Source organism: Crocuta crocuta, unplaced genomic scaffold, assembly GCF_008692635.1.
Source record: "Crocuta crocuta isolate KB4526 unplaced genomic scaffold, BGI_CrCroc_1.0 scaffold24, whole genome shotgun sequence".
Lineage (NCBI taxonomy): Eukaryota > Metazoa > Chordata > Mammalia > Carnivora > Hyaenidae > Crocuta > Crocuta crocuta.
This window is the reverse complement of record NW_027530974.1, coordinates 3,966,832-3,983,117: the sequence shown is the minus strand read 5'-3', so window position 1 is coordinate 3,983,117 and position 16,286 is coordinate 3,966,832. Positions and strand designations below refer to the sequence as shown.

Genomic DNA, 16,286 nt, shown 5'->3' with positions numbered 1-16,286 from the left:
AAAAAAAAAAAAAAAAAAACGGGAAAAAAAAAAAAAAAAAAAAAAAAAAAAAAAAAAAAAATCCCTGGATATGCATCTCTCTCTAACTTGTTGAAGTGTCAGAACAAAAATTAAAACTTCTCCTGAAATGATTGAATACTGCTTTGAACTAAACTCGTGGGCTTGATGAGAACATCAGGGATATCATAAAAGGGTAGTTTTTTTTAATTGTGCATCAGGATGGACAGGAGGAACTGAGGGATACAGCTGCATCTCACAATGAGCCTAGTATCTTGAAGCAGCACGGAACCAACAGGAGAAGTATCTGGGTGCAGATGGAAGTGGAAGGCAACCCGTGGATTCCAGCATGGCCAGGTCAGGTTCTACAGGTGATGAGCTATCATCCATATCGAAACCAATGACTTGATTACGGATAAAGGAGAAAGTGCTTCAAGAGTCAGTGGGTATCCACATCTCTGCAATTTTCAGATTTTAGTCTGAGCCACAGGGCTACAGCCACTCTTCTGTAAATGAAACACGTATCAAGAGACCATGCTTGCATCCATTTTATTCTGTCCAGGAAAGCCTAGTAATAACCGTAGTTAAGATCCCCTAAAACGAGAAACCATATTCAGAATGACTAAAATGAAAAACAGTGAGAACACCAGAGGCAAGTGAGGATGCAGAGAAACTAGATCACTGCATACGTTGCTGATAGGGAAGTGAAATGGTGCACCTCTCCTCAACTCCTCAAAATCATCCACCTGTGGGCACTGCCACCAGAGCACCCCTCCCACCGGCACCTCTGTCCTGAGCTGGACCCAGCTGGCAACAGGGCTGCAGCTGACCAGCGGGGTGCAACGCCCCACCAAGTTAGGGCTTTGTAGAATGAAACAGTTCAAGTAACGGATATGTCAGACTCAGAATGATGAAACTGCAGTTGTAGGGACACCTGGGTGGCTTACTCGGTGGAGCATATGACTCTTCATTTCGGCTCAGGTCATAATCCCAAGGTCATGGGATGGAGCCTGGAGTGGGGCTCCGCACCAGGCATTGAGCCTGCTTAGGATTTTTCCCTCTCTGTCTCTCCCTCTTTCTTTCCCTTTCCTCCTATTCCACTCACATGCCCCCCTCCTCAAAACATAAAAAGTAAATAAAAAATAAACTTCAGTTGTAAGCAGTTAAGAACAGACTGCATATAGCCACTAGAAATAGGAAATAGGTTGATCTTACAGATAGCTGGCATTTCTATGTGAGAGGAAGCATTTTCAGTGTTTCTTAGCTTGCACTCAATTACTTTATTTTTAAGTCACTAAAAGCAATTTGCCTAGTGTATTGACATTTTGGGTGGTGATAGATGAGAGTCTCTGAAACCAATTTTTTTTTACTTTTGTTTGCTATTTTATGGTTTAGTCTTTACATGATCATTCTAGAGAAATGCCCACCAATAGCATTTTTAGTGTGCATGTCATGAAATGAGAAGTTCATGAACGAAATCTGTCTTCTTTCACTGCCAGTCACTTCAACATCCATTCCAGTGCCCTATGTAGTGGTTAAAACTGGACTTAGAAGCGATATCTGGGGGCATCTGGACAGTTCAGTCCATTGAGCATCCAACTCTTGATCTCAGCTCAGGTCTTGATCTCAGGGTCATGAGCTCAAGCCCAGCATTGGGCTCTATGCTAGGAGTGAAGCCTACTTTAAAAAAAAAAAAATTCAGGATTGTTAATTTTAAGGTGCTTTTTTTCCACAATAAAAAATATCTCTCCCTGCCTCCAACAAAAGAATTACAGCTAGTCATCAATTTTTTTCTTAATTGGGACAAATAAAATTGAATGCTTCAGACATTGGTATTTAAGCATGGGAGGCTTAAGTCACTTGAAGCTTAAACAAGTGGCTTTATATCTGTGGGCCTTCAGTTTCTTATCTGTAAAATCAAAGGGTTATACTCTGATTTCTAAGGCTACTTCCAGTTCTAAAATTCCATGGTCTAACATTTCACATAAATATCTGTCCCCTTCTTTACTTGCAGAAGCTTGCTGATACATTTTTTAGTAAACTACTCTATGCTTAGCTTTCCTTGACCAATCTTTACTAACATCTTAACTCAACAGAGTTTAGGCTATAGATAAGCAAAGTTGAAAGCCAGCTCTGTATTTATACCATCATAAATTTCAGAAACTTCTCTTGGTCTAACCTCTCTGTTACAAGGAAAGTCAGAAAATTGAATTATTTTATTAATGACTAACACCTCTGCTGTTAGCCTCCCTTTCTGATAGAAGATGTGTCACTGGTACTAGAGCATATCCCTGAACAAAACATTTTCTTTCAAAGAAAATTAAATAGCAATTCAATAGCAATAATATGATAACTTGATAGGCAAGAAAAGGATTGAAATGCTTTCCTCAAGCCCCGCCTTAGTGTCAATACTAGTTTCTTCTTGATTTGACTTTTCCCTGCTCCCTGGTTGGCTTCTCAGCTGCATGAAAGGCAATCTGTTAGATAAATCAAATGACACTGTATGTTTTGTGATTCCATGCCCACAGTTTCTTTCCCTAGATATTTATCAAGCACCCACTCTATGCCATATTATTATGAATTGACTTTATGAGCTTTTTGGAGGTAGAGTTGGAAATAGAATTTTGAAGTCCATCAAAACTTTGTAAAAGTTCTCTCTCACTTTGATTCTTGGGAGACAAACCTTTTCTCCTCAATCCAGATCATACCTATTTGTTCATTTAATAGAACAGAAATATATGGACTTTGATAGGGTATCCCAGCAATACTTTCCCCTGTGCCTATATGGATCAACTAAGATTAGATCAAAAGATCTATCTACATATTTAAAAACTAATAAAGCAGTCAGAAGCAAAGGAGATTTAAGTACTTTGTCTTGGACTTCAATAAAAATCCTCAGGAAATCAACATGAATTTATATGCAATGACTGAATTGCCCCCTGAGTGAACCCTGTATCTTTTGGATATCTGAATTCTTTCATTATGAATGAAAGATTCCCCAACCCCTGTCAAATGAGAAGGGTTGATTACTTTTATAGGTTGGCCTACATTTTTTTTTTTCAGCCTGTTCAATATATAGTTCCTCCGCAGCTATAAAAAAGACTTCTTCATACAAGGATTTAAACCAATTTGTCTGAGTTTTCTAGAAATTCCAGTACATCCTCAAGTCTGGGGCAATAGTATTCCTATAATTGGCATTCCTGTGGAAGAAATACCTCTCCTTTGGAGACTGCCCAGCAAATTTGCTTGACTCTTCCAAGGCTGACATGTACAAAACAAGATTCCATGTTCTTTCTAGAAGAAGCCTATCCCACTTCTGCATTTTTCATATACAGCAATTGTTCTTTTTCATATTTGCATGTGCTGAAGAGCTCATGAAGAAGGCAGCAGTAACACTATTTATAGAAAGCTTTGCACGAGTTTCATTTGGGAACCTTTATTATCCTTCTCCCATTGAGCCTACGAGAGCTGATCACTCTTGAATTCCCTAAAGAACTATTTTTGTTGCTAAAGCATCTAAAGTGGAAGTAGATACCGTCAGCTCTGAAGCAGAAAGTATGTTGGTATTCTAGGCAAAAGGTGGAAGTTGTTAATCTAAGCTGAGAGGAGCTTACTGTGTGACCTTGGGGTAGCTGTTTATTTGCCTAATTTACCACATGTATAAAGAGATGATTTTATTGATGAATGTTGATGAAGGTGCTGCTGCTTCTGCTGCTGCTGCTGGTGATGATGATGTGTGCTTGTTGTCAGTGTGGTTCACTGTCTCCCCTTTAGGCACTGACACTATGAACTAAGCCCTTGGAACATGTTTCAGTTTCTCACAGCAGCCTTGTGAGAAAAAATTCTGGTTTTCTCGTGTGTTAGATGAGGAAATTCAGACTGAGCATGTTTGAATAACTCCCTGAAGACACCCAGTTAAGAGAATGTGGGCCCACATGTCTTCTCACTTTTTGGCCAGTTCTTAAAAGAGAGATCAAATTGTGGGTGGTCTGATCTTTACAGAGACAAATAAGACATGGGAAATGAGAAAACAAGGCAAGATGTAGGTTTCCTTTTCTAATTGCTCATTTAGAATTTGTATTAGAAGGTAACAGCTTCTTTTCTGTAGACTCATGAATAGTTTATCCCTCTGAGCTGATCTCCTTTATCATTTCTCAAAAAACTCTATCTCCCCCCTTCCCTCCCTGTCTCTCTTTCTCTCTCTCTTTCTCTCTCTCTCTCTGCCTTCAAAAGAAAAAAAATACAGAAACCACAGTCTGAAAATGTTAAAGTTCAGCCACCTTATTTAAAAAGTGTTTGCTCAGAATTTGCCCGTAGATCTGAAGGTTGCAGCTCCAAATGTGCTTTTCCTGACAAGCAGTGTCACTCAAGTGCCCTTCACTGGAAAGCTTCTGATGCCTCGATGCTGGGGTTGTCCTTTCAAGTAATCAGTTAATTTCAGCCATGCTTATGCAGAAGATCTCCCAAGATGACAAAGGAACAGTGTCAGACCTTCTAGAAAGGGGGCTCCAAGGGGCTCACCCCATTTGTTTGTTTCTATACCACATCCACTCTGGTGGCAGGTAGCCAGTGCTCTCCAACGCCCAGTGTATGGATGAGAAAATGCACTCATTTCTAGAAGCACTTGATGTCTGCAGTTGGATTTTTACAAATTCAATGTGTTTCATCTGTATATGTACAAAGGCTAGATTCATTGGTGCTGTTGGAAAGAAACCTCCTAATTATACATCTCTCAGTCTTAAAAACTATTGTTTTATGCAGACCTAATAGGCATGGTAGCCAAGAGAAGAGATTTTGAACAAGATACACCTGAACTGAAATCCTAATACTTACTCTCTAGCCCTCTGGCCTTGGTCATGTTAATTTCTCTTAAAATATCACCATCATTCCATTTTTCTACTAAAGGCAAAGGAATACCATTCTGAAGTTAATGTTAGTTTTGTACTCACCCTGCTTTTAAAATACCAAAGCCAAACGATGCGTCAGAAATTTTCTCTCTTCCCCAATCTGGTAATTAAGGCTGTCATATCATGAATTGGTCCATTGTAAATAATCAAAAGGCTATAAAAATTCTCTAAGATGTGGCACTGTAATAATCTTAGTTTTATTCAGTAATGATAGTGCACAATTAAATCAGTATTTTAAATCTTTTTCTTTTCCTCAAACATTTCCCCTTCATACAACCTAAGTAATTCTTTTCTCCCCACCCATCTCCACTCCTTAATACCATGAAAATAGCGCCAACCAGAAGCCACAAAGGTTTCCCCTCAGTCTATCAGAAATTAGCAGTAGCATTGCCAGCAAGTCCTTGACCCTTTAGGCCTCATCTGTAAAAAGTAAGGAATTGGGTACATTGCTTTCTAAGATCTCTGATGGCATAAGAATTTGTTTATGAATCCTAAGTTTAACTGCGTTGTTGAGACTGGACTTGGGCTTTCTTTCAGTGGGTTATTGCATTTCACTAATAAATGATTGCGTTCCAGAATTGCCTACACAGAGATGGACATGTCTTTGGAGCTCAATGAAAACTCAGTCACTGAATGCTGGGTGCCCTAGGAGCCAGCAGGTGGGGGTCTGCTCCCACCCACTGTCAGTGGGCAGGCAGTCCTCCTATGACTGCTCCCCTGGGAGTGAGGAGGGGGGTGCTCCATGACTCTGAGGCCTCTCTCACACCAGACATTCTCTGATCCTGAACCTAATTGGTCATGATTGGTAGGTCCCAGAAACATACCTGGGAATGTTGGATTTTGACCAAGGGTGAGTTATGTCACTGACCTCCTCTGTTTACTGAATTGACTTTTAAAAGAAACTTGAACTGCCCTGAGCTCACAGACCGCATGTTTTGTTGAGCGTGGGGGTGTAGCTATGTTACGTAATGCTGGATTATGTAATATTCGTTTTTCGTTGTCAGCCTCAGCAGTGGAGCCGATTCGAGAAAACCCTTTGGCTTTTAATACCCAGTGATGGCAGGAGTGTTACCCAGGTCGTGGTGACGTCAGGGGGCTGTGAAGTGTGTGCAGGAGCTGTTGTTCTGTGCGTTCACAGACTGTATGTACCTCACTTACTAATAAGGTTCTCTTCACTGGAACCCGACTGGCCTCCAAGCCAGACTGGGATGGGAAAGGGGAGACCAGGAAAAAAGGCAAAAGGAAATGTTCCCTTTGCTTTGAAGTAGATTCTGAGCATTGCCAAGCTCAGTGTTTTGCTTTGTTTCTTCCACTCTCAGCTCTTGTTTAAGGTATACAGTCGTCTGCATAGCTGTCTGTTTTTTTATGACACTGAAGTATTCTTCTTATTTCTAAACGTGTTTTAAAACTGAATCCATGTTTCCCTACGAGACACTAACCACTCTCTTCTATTCTGGACAGTTTCAGGATCTGTTAGGAAAACTGCTTGCTCCTGCCTGTTTCTGTGCTGCCAGAGCCTGTCCCGTGGACAGTCCTACTTTATGTCCTGCCTGTGCAGCTCAGTCTCTCTGCAGCCAGATTGCAGGATCCTTGGAGGACGAGCAGGGGGCGCTGTTGGTCCAGCACCGCACAAGGCACACAGCACACACCCAGTGAACACCTTTCTGCCTTCACCAGCTCCCTGCCTTCACCAGCTCCCCATGGGAAGGCTTTGAATGCCTTTCCTCCTCCTTTCTTGCCTGCCCAAATCTTGTCCTGTGGGCCACCAAGGTACAAGTGGGACTCCACAGCATTAATGACACGGCAGTATAATGGCATGTTAGTGAATCATGTCTCCCCTTAGCCTCTGACCTTCCAGAGGGACAGAGTTATTTTCTTGTCCACCATGGTATTCCCAGGGCATTGTAGATACAGTAAGCACTCCACTAATGCTTCAGAGAGTCACGATAGCTTGGTAGGAAGACAGAGGAAGAGTTTTAGCCTGAAACTCAGAAGGACTGGTGCTAGCCCAGGCTGTGCCTCTGACTCCTGGCCCAAGCAGGTTGGCCCCTCCAACGGGAAGTCTTCTGATACTGTATTAACGTTTGTTAATACAAAGAGTGGTGACTTGTGCCAACACCCTCTGAAATCAGCAAGGCCACTCAGCAGTGAGTGGAGTACCCCTTCAGTAACCAGCACTTGGGCCCTCAAAGATCCTGCTCTGGCTAAGTATGTGGCTACCTCTCTTACTAGGAGGAAGCCAGGAATTCTTTCTGGAAATTAGCATGTTTATTAGCTCTGCAAGAATAAGCTGAAAACAAAAGCTGGTCCAATGAGGTGAATTCCAACTCTACTAAACAAGGCTAATAACTCTGTTCATATTTTCTTACCCTACAAGAAGACATGAGGGCATGGGACCGGGGAGTCAGGAGTGGTTTCAGATGATGGTTGTTGCTCCCTAGCTTTATGAACTTAGGGAAATGACTTCCTGTGGCACTCATTCTCTGGTTCCCTCCTTGTTTAGATGCGAGAAGACAAAGAAATTTGTGTATGAAGCATGCAGCACCATACCTGGCCCGTGGTCAGTGTTCAATGAATGTAGCTGCATCCACACTCCAGCTTGGTTTTTTTCCATATGTCTTTTAAAATCTCAAGAGCTGAAATGATGGAGATGTGTCACAGTTTGGTTTCAGATCTCTACATGTGCAGCAAGGGAGCAGCCACTGGCCCCTCTTCCAGGCAATTCTGTTCTCTGGTCTCCTCCATGCCGACTCCTGAGGCTTCACTAATCTGCAGGCTCTTGGCATATGGTACTTGTTGTAATGTAGGTCTGACTTTCCCAAATGCTTTTCAGTGGTTTCGGTGAAACTGCGAAGATTAAATTCCAAGTGACAGTTTCTGTGTGAAATATTTATCACATGCTGATAAAAGCATATCCACCAAATGGAACTGGGAGGGCAAAAGGGAAATTCAGTCCACATAATCTTACTTTCTTATTTTAAATGTTTCCATCACATTGCAGACTACTGGATGATGAAGTGAAGGGAAAGGCTATAGGAAAATAAAAATAGCAGGGTAGGGCTAGTTGGTTTTTGGAAGTGAAAACTGGGGTTGCCTTCATTTGAATAAATAGAGGTGTCCTCAAATTCAGAAAATTGGAAGGCATAACCAGGAGCCCTTAATGGGCCTGGCAAGCAGAGCAAACGATACAGATAGAAAGATTTGGCTCCACTGTGTTCTTCTCATCCACACTTATACACTGTTACATCAATGCCTGATCAACAAGGTATGTCTTAACAGGTGGGTGAAGTTTTCCTTATGTTGCTGCAATATTTATCTCAGACCATCTGTATGTATCCATAAGCATTATTAAGTGTCTATTGGAATGAGTTACCAAAGTAGAGGCAGAGGTCAGTAGTCAAGGAACTTGTCTTCTGATGACAGCTGATTGACAGACTTCATGCGTACATGTTTGAGCACATGCCTTCGTAGAGGTAGACGAGTCATGAGAGTTGCACATTTGGTCTCTTGGTTTAATAGGGGTTTTTATCCTTGTCTCCTTGAGGACAGGGACTGTCTGTCCCCACACTCAACCACAGTGCCTTACACACTGATAGTGCTTAGAAAGTATCACTGAATGAGTTATGTGCTTTACTTCTAAAGGACTGAATTATATATGCTTGAATATCTTAGTAGTGGCTCAGTGTCATTCACTCTATTTATGGAATAACCTTTATCAGCAAAGCAAAAAGCCTTACCTGGGCTAACGAAATTTTATTCCATAACATAGAGCAATAAGTAGAACCATAACCAATTATAATAGTTCTCTCTTTGAGGCAGATGATGATCCTGACATACATACAACCTTAGGACAGTCTATTCATGTTCTCCTGGGAGAATTGGGGGGGAATAAAGAGAGTGGGGGGTGGGAACCAAAGCTGCTTTGGAGAGGCCTTTTCGAGCAATTCATTCTTGTCCAAACATCTGAGTGAAAAAGACTCTGCTGATTAGGTCTGCACGCTCCTACATCTTCCTTTGGTAGCCTTTTAGTATGGCATAAGGTTCATATCCCTTCTGTTTCATATGTGAGGAGATTGAATGCTGGGAAGTCAGCCCGCCCATGACAGGTGGGTAGTCAAACACAAGAACCAAGTACTGCAAAATGAGCTGGGCTCCCCTTGTCTCTCTGGTTAGTTCTCCAGAGCTTTCTGGAACACAGATGTTATAAACACAAATACATTATGACTTATGCACCTTTACTCTTTGGGAGAACTCTTTTTATGTATATTCAGATGTGCCCAAAAATGTAGGAAGGTCAAAAGCAGTCATGTTCTCACCAGGATTCTTAGGTTAAACAAACAAATCCACTATGAAAATTCTGATTACCAAGAGAGTGTAACTGGAGGTTGATGGAACACTTAAAAAACTAATTCTGGTTATGGTTACTCGCTGACTGTGGAACTGCAGTGGTTAACATTTCATTGTCTCCTACTGTATGCTACATGCTGCAGGCATGGACCATTTCATTTACGACTACTCTGCAACCTCTCCTTATTTTACAGGTGAGGAAACCAAAGTACAGGGAGAGGGGTTACAGGGAGGGAGACTCCTTAGCCAGTAGTGGTTGAGGGATCCCATGTTGATGGATAGTAGGATCTTTTGTTGTATTTTAATAAAATGAATTCTATAAAAATTTGTTGTAGATATAATTATGTAGCCTTGGAAACGCCTTTCAACTAAAAGCCAGTGGGCGTTCAACATCAGGGAGTGGGTCTCCAGGGAAGACTCCTGAATCTCCATGCCCTCAACCTCAGGTCCTGATTCTTGAGAGAGAATGAGGTGCAGCGACCCCAAGCCCTCAGAGCTCTTCGAGCTTTACTGCTGGCGGGATCTGAAAGACAGATTGTTCCCTCCAGAGGTGGCAAACATTAGCTTAGGGGTGAGCCAGAGGCCTGACCCAGAGCTGACTGGAAGGCTGAAAAGGGAATTAAGTCTGACCAGTGAAATGACTCACTCAAAGAAAAGGGATGGTTTGTGGCATGAGCAAATGAAACCTCCTCCTCTGCAACCCTGGCCTCCCGTTGATGGCCATTTGAGGCTTTGGTCTATTTCCAGGCCAAGGACTAAACTTTTTGGCCAGTGGAGGAAGGGTAGGGGGTATATGCCTCTGTGTGCACTTGTGCACACAGGAGGGGCCTTTTAGGCTTACAAGTAGCAAGGTTTGCTGGATTGCGTGTAGCCTTTCCTTGGTAGTAAAAGGAAAGTAAATGAAGACTAGCACATTCCATATCAAATACACATGTTACTCACACACCTCAAATACTTTAAACCATACACAAGTGAAGTTTTTTACTATCTAAGCACTCTGTAATGTTTGGAAAGAAAAACTATAAGCTCAAAACAATCATGATATGCTTCCCCAAGAAAAATAAAAGTTCTAATCTTAGTTTTAACACATTTTGTGCTTATATGTTGTAGTATACGTGGAATTTAATTCAACTCAACTTTATATTTTAAACTGTGTTATTAGGAGAACCGAAGCATACCTGGTCTCTTATGGAATCTTCAAAGACAGGACTTTGCAGCTTCTGCTAATGGACAGCCTTGATTGTACATTAGAACTACCTGGGTGCTTTTACAAATCCCTGTGACCAGGCCCCTCCAAGCCAGCGGAATTAGAGACTCTGGGGGTGGGACTGAGGCATCAGCAGTGTTAAAATTCCCCAGGTGATTTCAGTGTGCAACCAAGGTAGAGAACCAGTTTATACTGAGCCCCTGATCGGGTACCTCCAACCTGTCACCCTGCACAGAGCGCATGTTCTTTCTCCAGAACCTGGGGTCTTTGGTTTTTGTATTACTGATCTCTGGATATTTCTAAATTAAGCTTTGGCCCAGGGATAGTTTTATTCTTTTTTTTTTTAATGCTTATTTTTTGAGAGAGAGAGCAAGCAAACAAGTGGGGGAGGAACAGAGAGAGAGAGAGGGAGGGAGACAGAGGATCTGAAATAGGCTCCATGTTGAATGCAGACAGCCAATGCGGGGCTCAAACTCACAAACTTTGAGATCATGAGCTGAGCTGAAATCTGACGCTTAACTGACTGAGCGATCCTGGCTCAGTTAATATTGTTAAGACAGTATTCTTAACAACCAAGTAGCATACCAAGGCTTGATGTCAAAAGAATGGCAGAGACATCTTCTCAGGAATGCAGCCCTCATATCAGGGAGAAGTTATTCAACATTCTTTGAGGGATATTTTTTAGTGCAACTGAGGGTTTACTGCTCATGTAAATTGTAGCTCACCCATCCTGCATTTCTGCTTGTCCCATAAACCTTGGCAATAAGAATATCTACAGTCTTGGACCTTCATAGTAGGTATATTCCCAAGTAAGGTTCCAAGCGCAGGTGAAATTATTCAGGAAGTCATGCACCTTTTCTCCTTTCAAGGGGAGTATATGGGAAGAAAAAGAAGATCAATAGAGCTTATGCCAAGAAAGATACTTGTAAAATTTGTTCAGCCTTTTGGGATCATTGACAGGAGTGTGCTCCCTGCTTTGGTCTGTTTTGAATCTGTCTGCAAGCCCTCAGCTGTGCTACTTGTCCTCAGCATCTACTCTCAGATCACCATGGGAACAGCAAGGAGACCAGTGGAAGCATAAGAGGGCAGCAGCTTTTGGGAACCAGCCCTGTGACAAATGCTAATGCACTGGGCCAAATGTTCTAGCACTCAAAGGAACTAGATATCAGGGCTCAAATTGGGGCAGGTTGGCCTGCCCGCACCCCAACTTTTTCTCAGGAAGTTGTCTGAAAATTTCCTATCCTGATTTTTCTCACCTCAGAACGGATCAAGATTCAGCCCATTGATGAAACTCTCTGATGAAATCTGGCAGTTCAATCTGTCCTTCTCTACCAAAGTCCAGTACTGTGTTGATTTCATTAGATCATGTGTTCCTTAACTTGCTAGAACATTCAGTGTATGCCTTCATTGAGACATAATTCACATACCATAACATTCAGCCATTTAAACTATACAATTCAGTGGCTTTTGGTATATTGAGCTGTGTGACTATCACCACGGTCATTTTCCGAATGTTGTCATCATCCCTTAAAGAAATGCCATACGCACCATTTCTCCCCAACCCACTCTCCCCAACACTTGGAAGCCACCAATCTGCTTTATATCTCTATGGATTTACCTATTCTATACATTCATATAAATGGAATTTATTTTTGTGACTGGCTTCTTTCATTTAGCATCATGTTTGCACATTTCATCCATTCATAGTATGTATTGATTCTTTTTAATAGCATTGTATGACTATACCACATTTTGTCTATCCACTCATCAATTGATGTACGTTTGGGCCATTTCCACTTCTTTGCTGTTATCAGTGATGCTGTATAAGCACTTGTGTGCAAAGTGTGATGTACACACATGTTTTCATTTCTCTTGGATATATACCTAGAAGTGGAATTGCTGGGTCACGTGGTAACTCTAGGATTAATTTTCTGAGGAATGCCAGCCTGTTTCCCAAAGTAAGCACTCCATTATACATTACCATCAGCAATATATAAGGGTTAATTTTGCCACATTCTTGAAAACACTTGTGATTATCTATTCTTCTTTGCTTATAGCCATCCCTGTGGGTGGGAAGTGTATACCTTTTGTACATAAAACACTCAGATTGAGATTGGAAAACTAATGTTAACATAGTTGGTCTTGGAACATTCAAGGGAAGGTTAAGATTGTTTTTAATTTTTATATATTTATCTTGTCCATATGAACCTTGGGCCAGTCCTTCTCTGTATCTAAACGCTGGTTCTCTATGAGAACCAGTTTAAGCCCCCATTGGTTTTACAGTTTATAAAAGAGTTGAGAGTGGCTTGGCAATGTGCATTGGGTAGCCAGGGGTTAATTCAGACAATCTAAAGCTCTGGATGAGAATCCTGTCTTTCACTGTCCCATGTGGCCTTCCCTGAGTTTGATTTCAAGAGAATGAACTTCTCAGATGGACCGGGTAATATGCTTTGCCTTTCATAGTGCCTCATAGAGTTCTTTCACATAGTAGGTGTTGGTTGATGTTTTTTTAACTCTATCTTCTTCCTTACTAAAATTCAGCTGCTGTCTCAAAAGCATAGACCTCCTTACTGCTAAGTCAGTCAATCTTTTTACGTATCTAATGGCTTATTCCTTGAAACTTCTCTTTCATGTAAATTGTTGGCTTCATTCTAGTAGCTATTTGCACTTGGGTGTTTTATCAGGAGTTGAAACCGTCATGACCAAAACTTAATGAGTTTTATTACCTTCCACTTAATCTAATTTTCCTTTGCAAATTCCCAGTACTTACGTTCTCTTGGGAACCCAAGCTCAAATCCTTCCTCTTCTCTATAAACGGAGAATAGAGCCTTGATTGCTCATGTCATCCATTTAAAATAAATCTGAGACTCTCTTCAGGTCCTCTAAAATAGGGTACCTGTGAATATTAGAATAGGTTCTGAGATACTACCCTAAAAACTACCTTTTTCTTCAGCTTCTGGCTTGGTGTATGCTAATCACTTATATAATCAGGTCTGACCAACTCAGGCACTTGGCCCACCCTTTAGTTAAGTCAATGTGTCACATTCTTTGTCTCCACTTAAATGCTTTCCTTTCCTACCTTATCATGAATCAGCAGTAAACATTCTGTTTTTTCCATAGGACTTTAGGTGAGGTTCTGTTAGATATTCCCGTTGACTAGATGCTCATCTGTTTGAATAATCCCACCTTTAATATGAAAGCACCCCTTGTTTCCTGGCAGCCTAATTTCCCTTGGCATTTATAGTGGTTGGATGTGTATTGATGAGCATTACTCTCTAACTGCTTGTGTCAAAGCACTTTGGGAAGCTCATCAATCTTGTGCTTTTTTTAATTGGCATCAATAATGTGTTTGCATTTATCAATATTTCCTAATTGCCAAGTTATAACAGTAGAACTTCTGCAATAAATCATGCCCACAGATATCTTCAGACATTAAGGTTTAAGGTTTCTGTCAATATTTTGATATATTATAAATTGTTTTTATGATGATTTTTTTCCTATGAGAAAGGAGGAACTGTGTAGCAAGAGACAGAATTGAGTCAGTGTCACCATATAAAATTAAGTTAAAGGGCCAAATCATTCCAGTGAAAAGAGAAGAAAGCTATTTCCCAAGCCAGTACAATATGTTCCCATAAAGTTCAGCATTATTGTCCAAATGAATGTTAATGCGTCTCTCCTGCAAGTGATGTGCTGTGCCAAGCCTCTTCCTGGGGGAGGAATTTGGACATAAGGACAGTTAGCACTCGTGCAAAGAAGAAATTCTTATCAACTCATTTCTCAGGAGCAGAACCTGAGGCTTCGTGAGCTGCAGTTATTTGCCGAGAGTCAAATAGTGATTTGTAGATAGACCAGAACTCAAACCCATGGCTCTTGGAGTCCACAGCTGGACTCTTTACTTTTCAGGGACAAACTTGGCCAAAACCCAAAGGAGAGGGAGACCCCCAGGTGTCAAAGAACTGAATCTACATCATCTGTTAGGCAACTGAAGACACTAGAATGTTTGGCTCAGGAAAAAAAAAAAAAATGAAAAGCTCAGGTGCTCTGTCCTCCCATTGCCTGAAGGTCCTTCATAGGAAGGAGATGAGATGCTGTCTTCCGTGCATGCAGACAGCAGACGTAGGGCCAGCCCTCTGACCTAGTGAGAGGCAGTGTTGTGGGGCAATTACACATATGGACCTAGGAGTCACATGGGTCCCAGCAAATCCCAGCTCAGCCCCTCACCCAGCCCCTGTCCTTGGACAAGTCACTTGACCACTGTGTGTCCCATTTTCCTTAGCTAAGATAGGGCTTTTGACATTCCTATTTTATAAGGTTGTCAGGAGGACTCAATGAGTTGATATGTGAAAAGTGCTTTTGATGATGGTACTAGGCCCTTAATAAGTGTGATATGTGCCACTATTAGTGTTATTACATTATAAACCCAGATGAGATGCGAGGAAGAGTTCTCTAAAAAACCCCTTACCATTTATACATTAATTCTATAAATCTTTATGTTCTAGACACTGTTCTAGATACTGGGACACAGCAATAAGCAATACAGATCTAGTCCCTGCCCCTGTCCTCATACTGCTTACATTCTGTATTATGGAGAAAGGAAATACTGTGTGAATCACTGAAGCAGCCATTCAGAACTGGGATGAACCATTTCTGAGACTGTGACCACTGCCTTTTCCCTGATACCCCTGAAGATGTCCAGGCACAGGCTGCCTGAGGTCATTGTGAGAGGGACTTGCCACTATGGAATTTTATTAACATCCCTCGGCAAAGTAAGATTAATTTAATGCAACCAGTGATTAAAACATCAAAGAGTGCTTTACTTTAAAACTATCGTCCTCTGGATCGTCAAGGTGAGGTGGGAGGATTATGCAGGACAATCCTTTGAGGTACAAAAAGGAAATATAGTACTTCTCATAATTTTTATCATCTTTTAAAATGTATTCTTGTATATATTTTGTAATGTGCATAATGTGCATTATTTAGTAGCACAGGAGCACATGTAGAAAACTTCTAAGTAAATATAAATATAATGTAAATGTACATTAAAGTTGCATGGGTAAACATATATTTTCCTTATTTCTGATGTGGTCATTTATGGATAATTTTCAACTATAAAGATAGCAGTTTTCCACATGGGAATGGAAAATTAAGACATACTTTCACCTCTACTGAAGAGCTTAAAGAACAATCATGATAACACTTGATGATTTTATAGGAGTTAACAGTTTCATTGCTTTTAATCCTCTGAGTCCATGAGATAGGTCTTATACCTCCTTCGGAGATAAGGGAACAGAGCATTTTAGAGATTATACCCAGAACTCTTAGTACCTCATCATTTTGCCAGAGAACAGAAATTTTAAAATTAAGGACTATAAAGCTGATACTCATCATTAGCAGTATACCAGGGGAGTACCTGTTAGCATGAGTCGAGGTGAATACTGACCAGTCTCCGGTGTTGCTAGAAGAAGGACCGTGGCTGTTTTTTACTGTTGACATCCTCTGCTCTTAGCCGAAAGGCAAAACCCTATTGAATATGTAACCTTCCACAAGATTTATTAGGAATGTGCAATGAGCAGGCCTTCAAAAAGCTTTGAGTTTACTGGAGGAGGTAACATTTATTTTCTAATCCCCAGATTGGTAGCATGAAGTTGACTCTTAATTGGAGGCAAATGTCAGTTTGGGAGATAGTCTCTATGTTTTCTCCCTCCCCCTCCCGGTATATCTGCAGACAGGATCCTTTGTTGTAGTCAATAGAAAACAATTCTGGCTAATTTCAGCACAAAGTAAATAAATATGTGTTGAATTAATGAACAATGAATTTCTGTGTGTGT

The 16,286-nt window shown here is 41.1% G+C and overlaps 2 protein-coding genes and 1 pseudogene across 7 annotated transcripts in view; 1 reads left to right on the top strand and 2 right to left on the bottom strand.

The window, feature by feature from the left end:
• Positions 1 to 608, bottom strand: part of LOC144236421 (E3 SUMO-protein ligase PIAS2-like) — a 2,351-nt pseudogene extending 1,743 nt beyond the window's left edge.
• LYRM4 (LYR motif containing 4) overlaps positions 1 to 16,286 on the top strand; it is a 124,520-nt gene that overhangs the window by 8,777 nt on the left and 99,457 nt on the right. The gene's annotated exons all lie outside the window — the stretch shown is intronic.
• The window catches only part of FARS2 (phenylalanyl-tRNA synthetase 2, mitochondrial), a 608,095-nt gene that overhangs the window by 575,115 nt on the left and 16,694 nt on the right, over positions 1 to 16,286 (bottom strand). Inside the window, exons 2-3 of one of the 5 annotated variants that reach the window (XM_077770046.1) lie at positions 13,229 to 13,354; positions 7,455 to 7,751 (exon numbers count right to left, since the gene is read on the bottom strand). The exons of 3 other annotated variants lie outside the window; for them this stretch is intronic. In XM_077770046.1, the coding sequence (XP_077626172.1) occupies positions 7,455 to 7,518 (64 nt within the window). In that variant the 5' untranslated portion in view covers positions 7,519 to 7,751; positions 13,229 to 13,354. The remainder of the gene's footprint in view (positions 1 to 7,454; positions 7,752 to 13,228; positions 13,355 to 16,286) is intronic. One more of the 5 variants, XM_077770045.1, reaches the window with a different exon arrangement.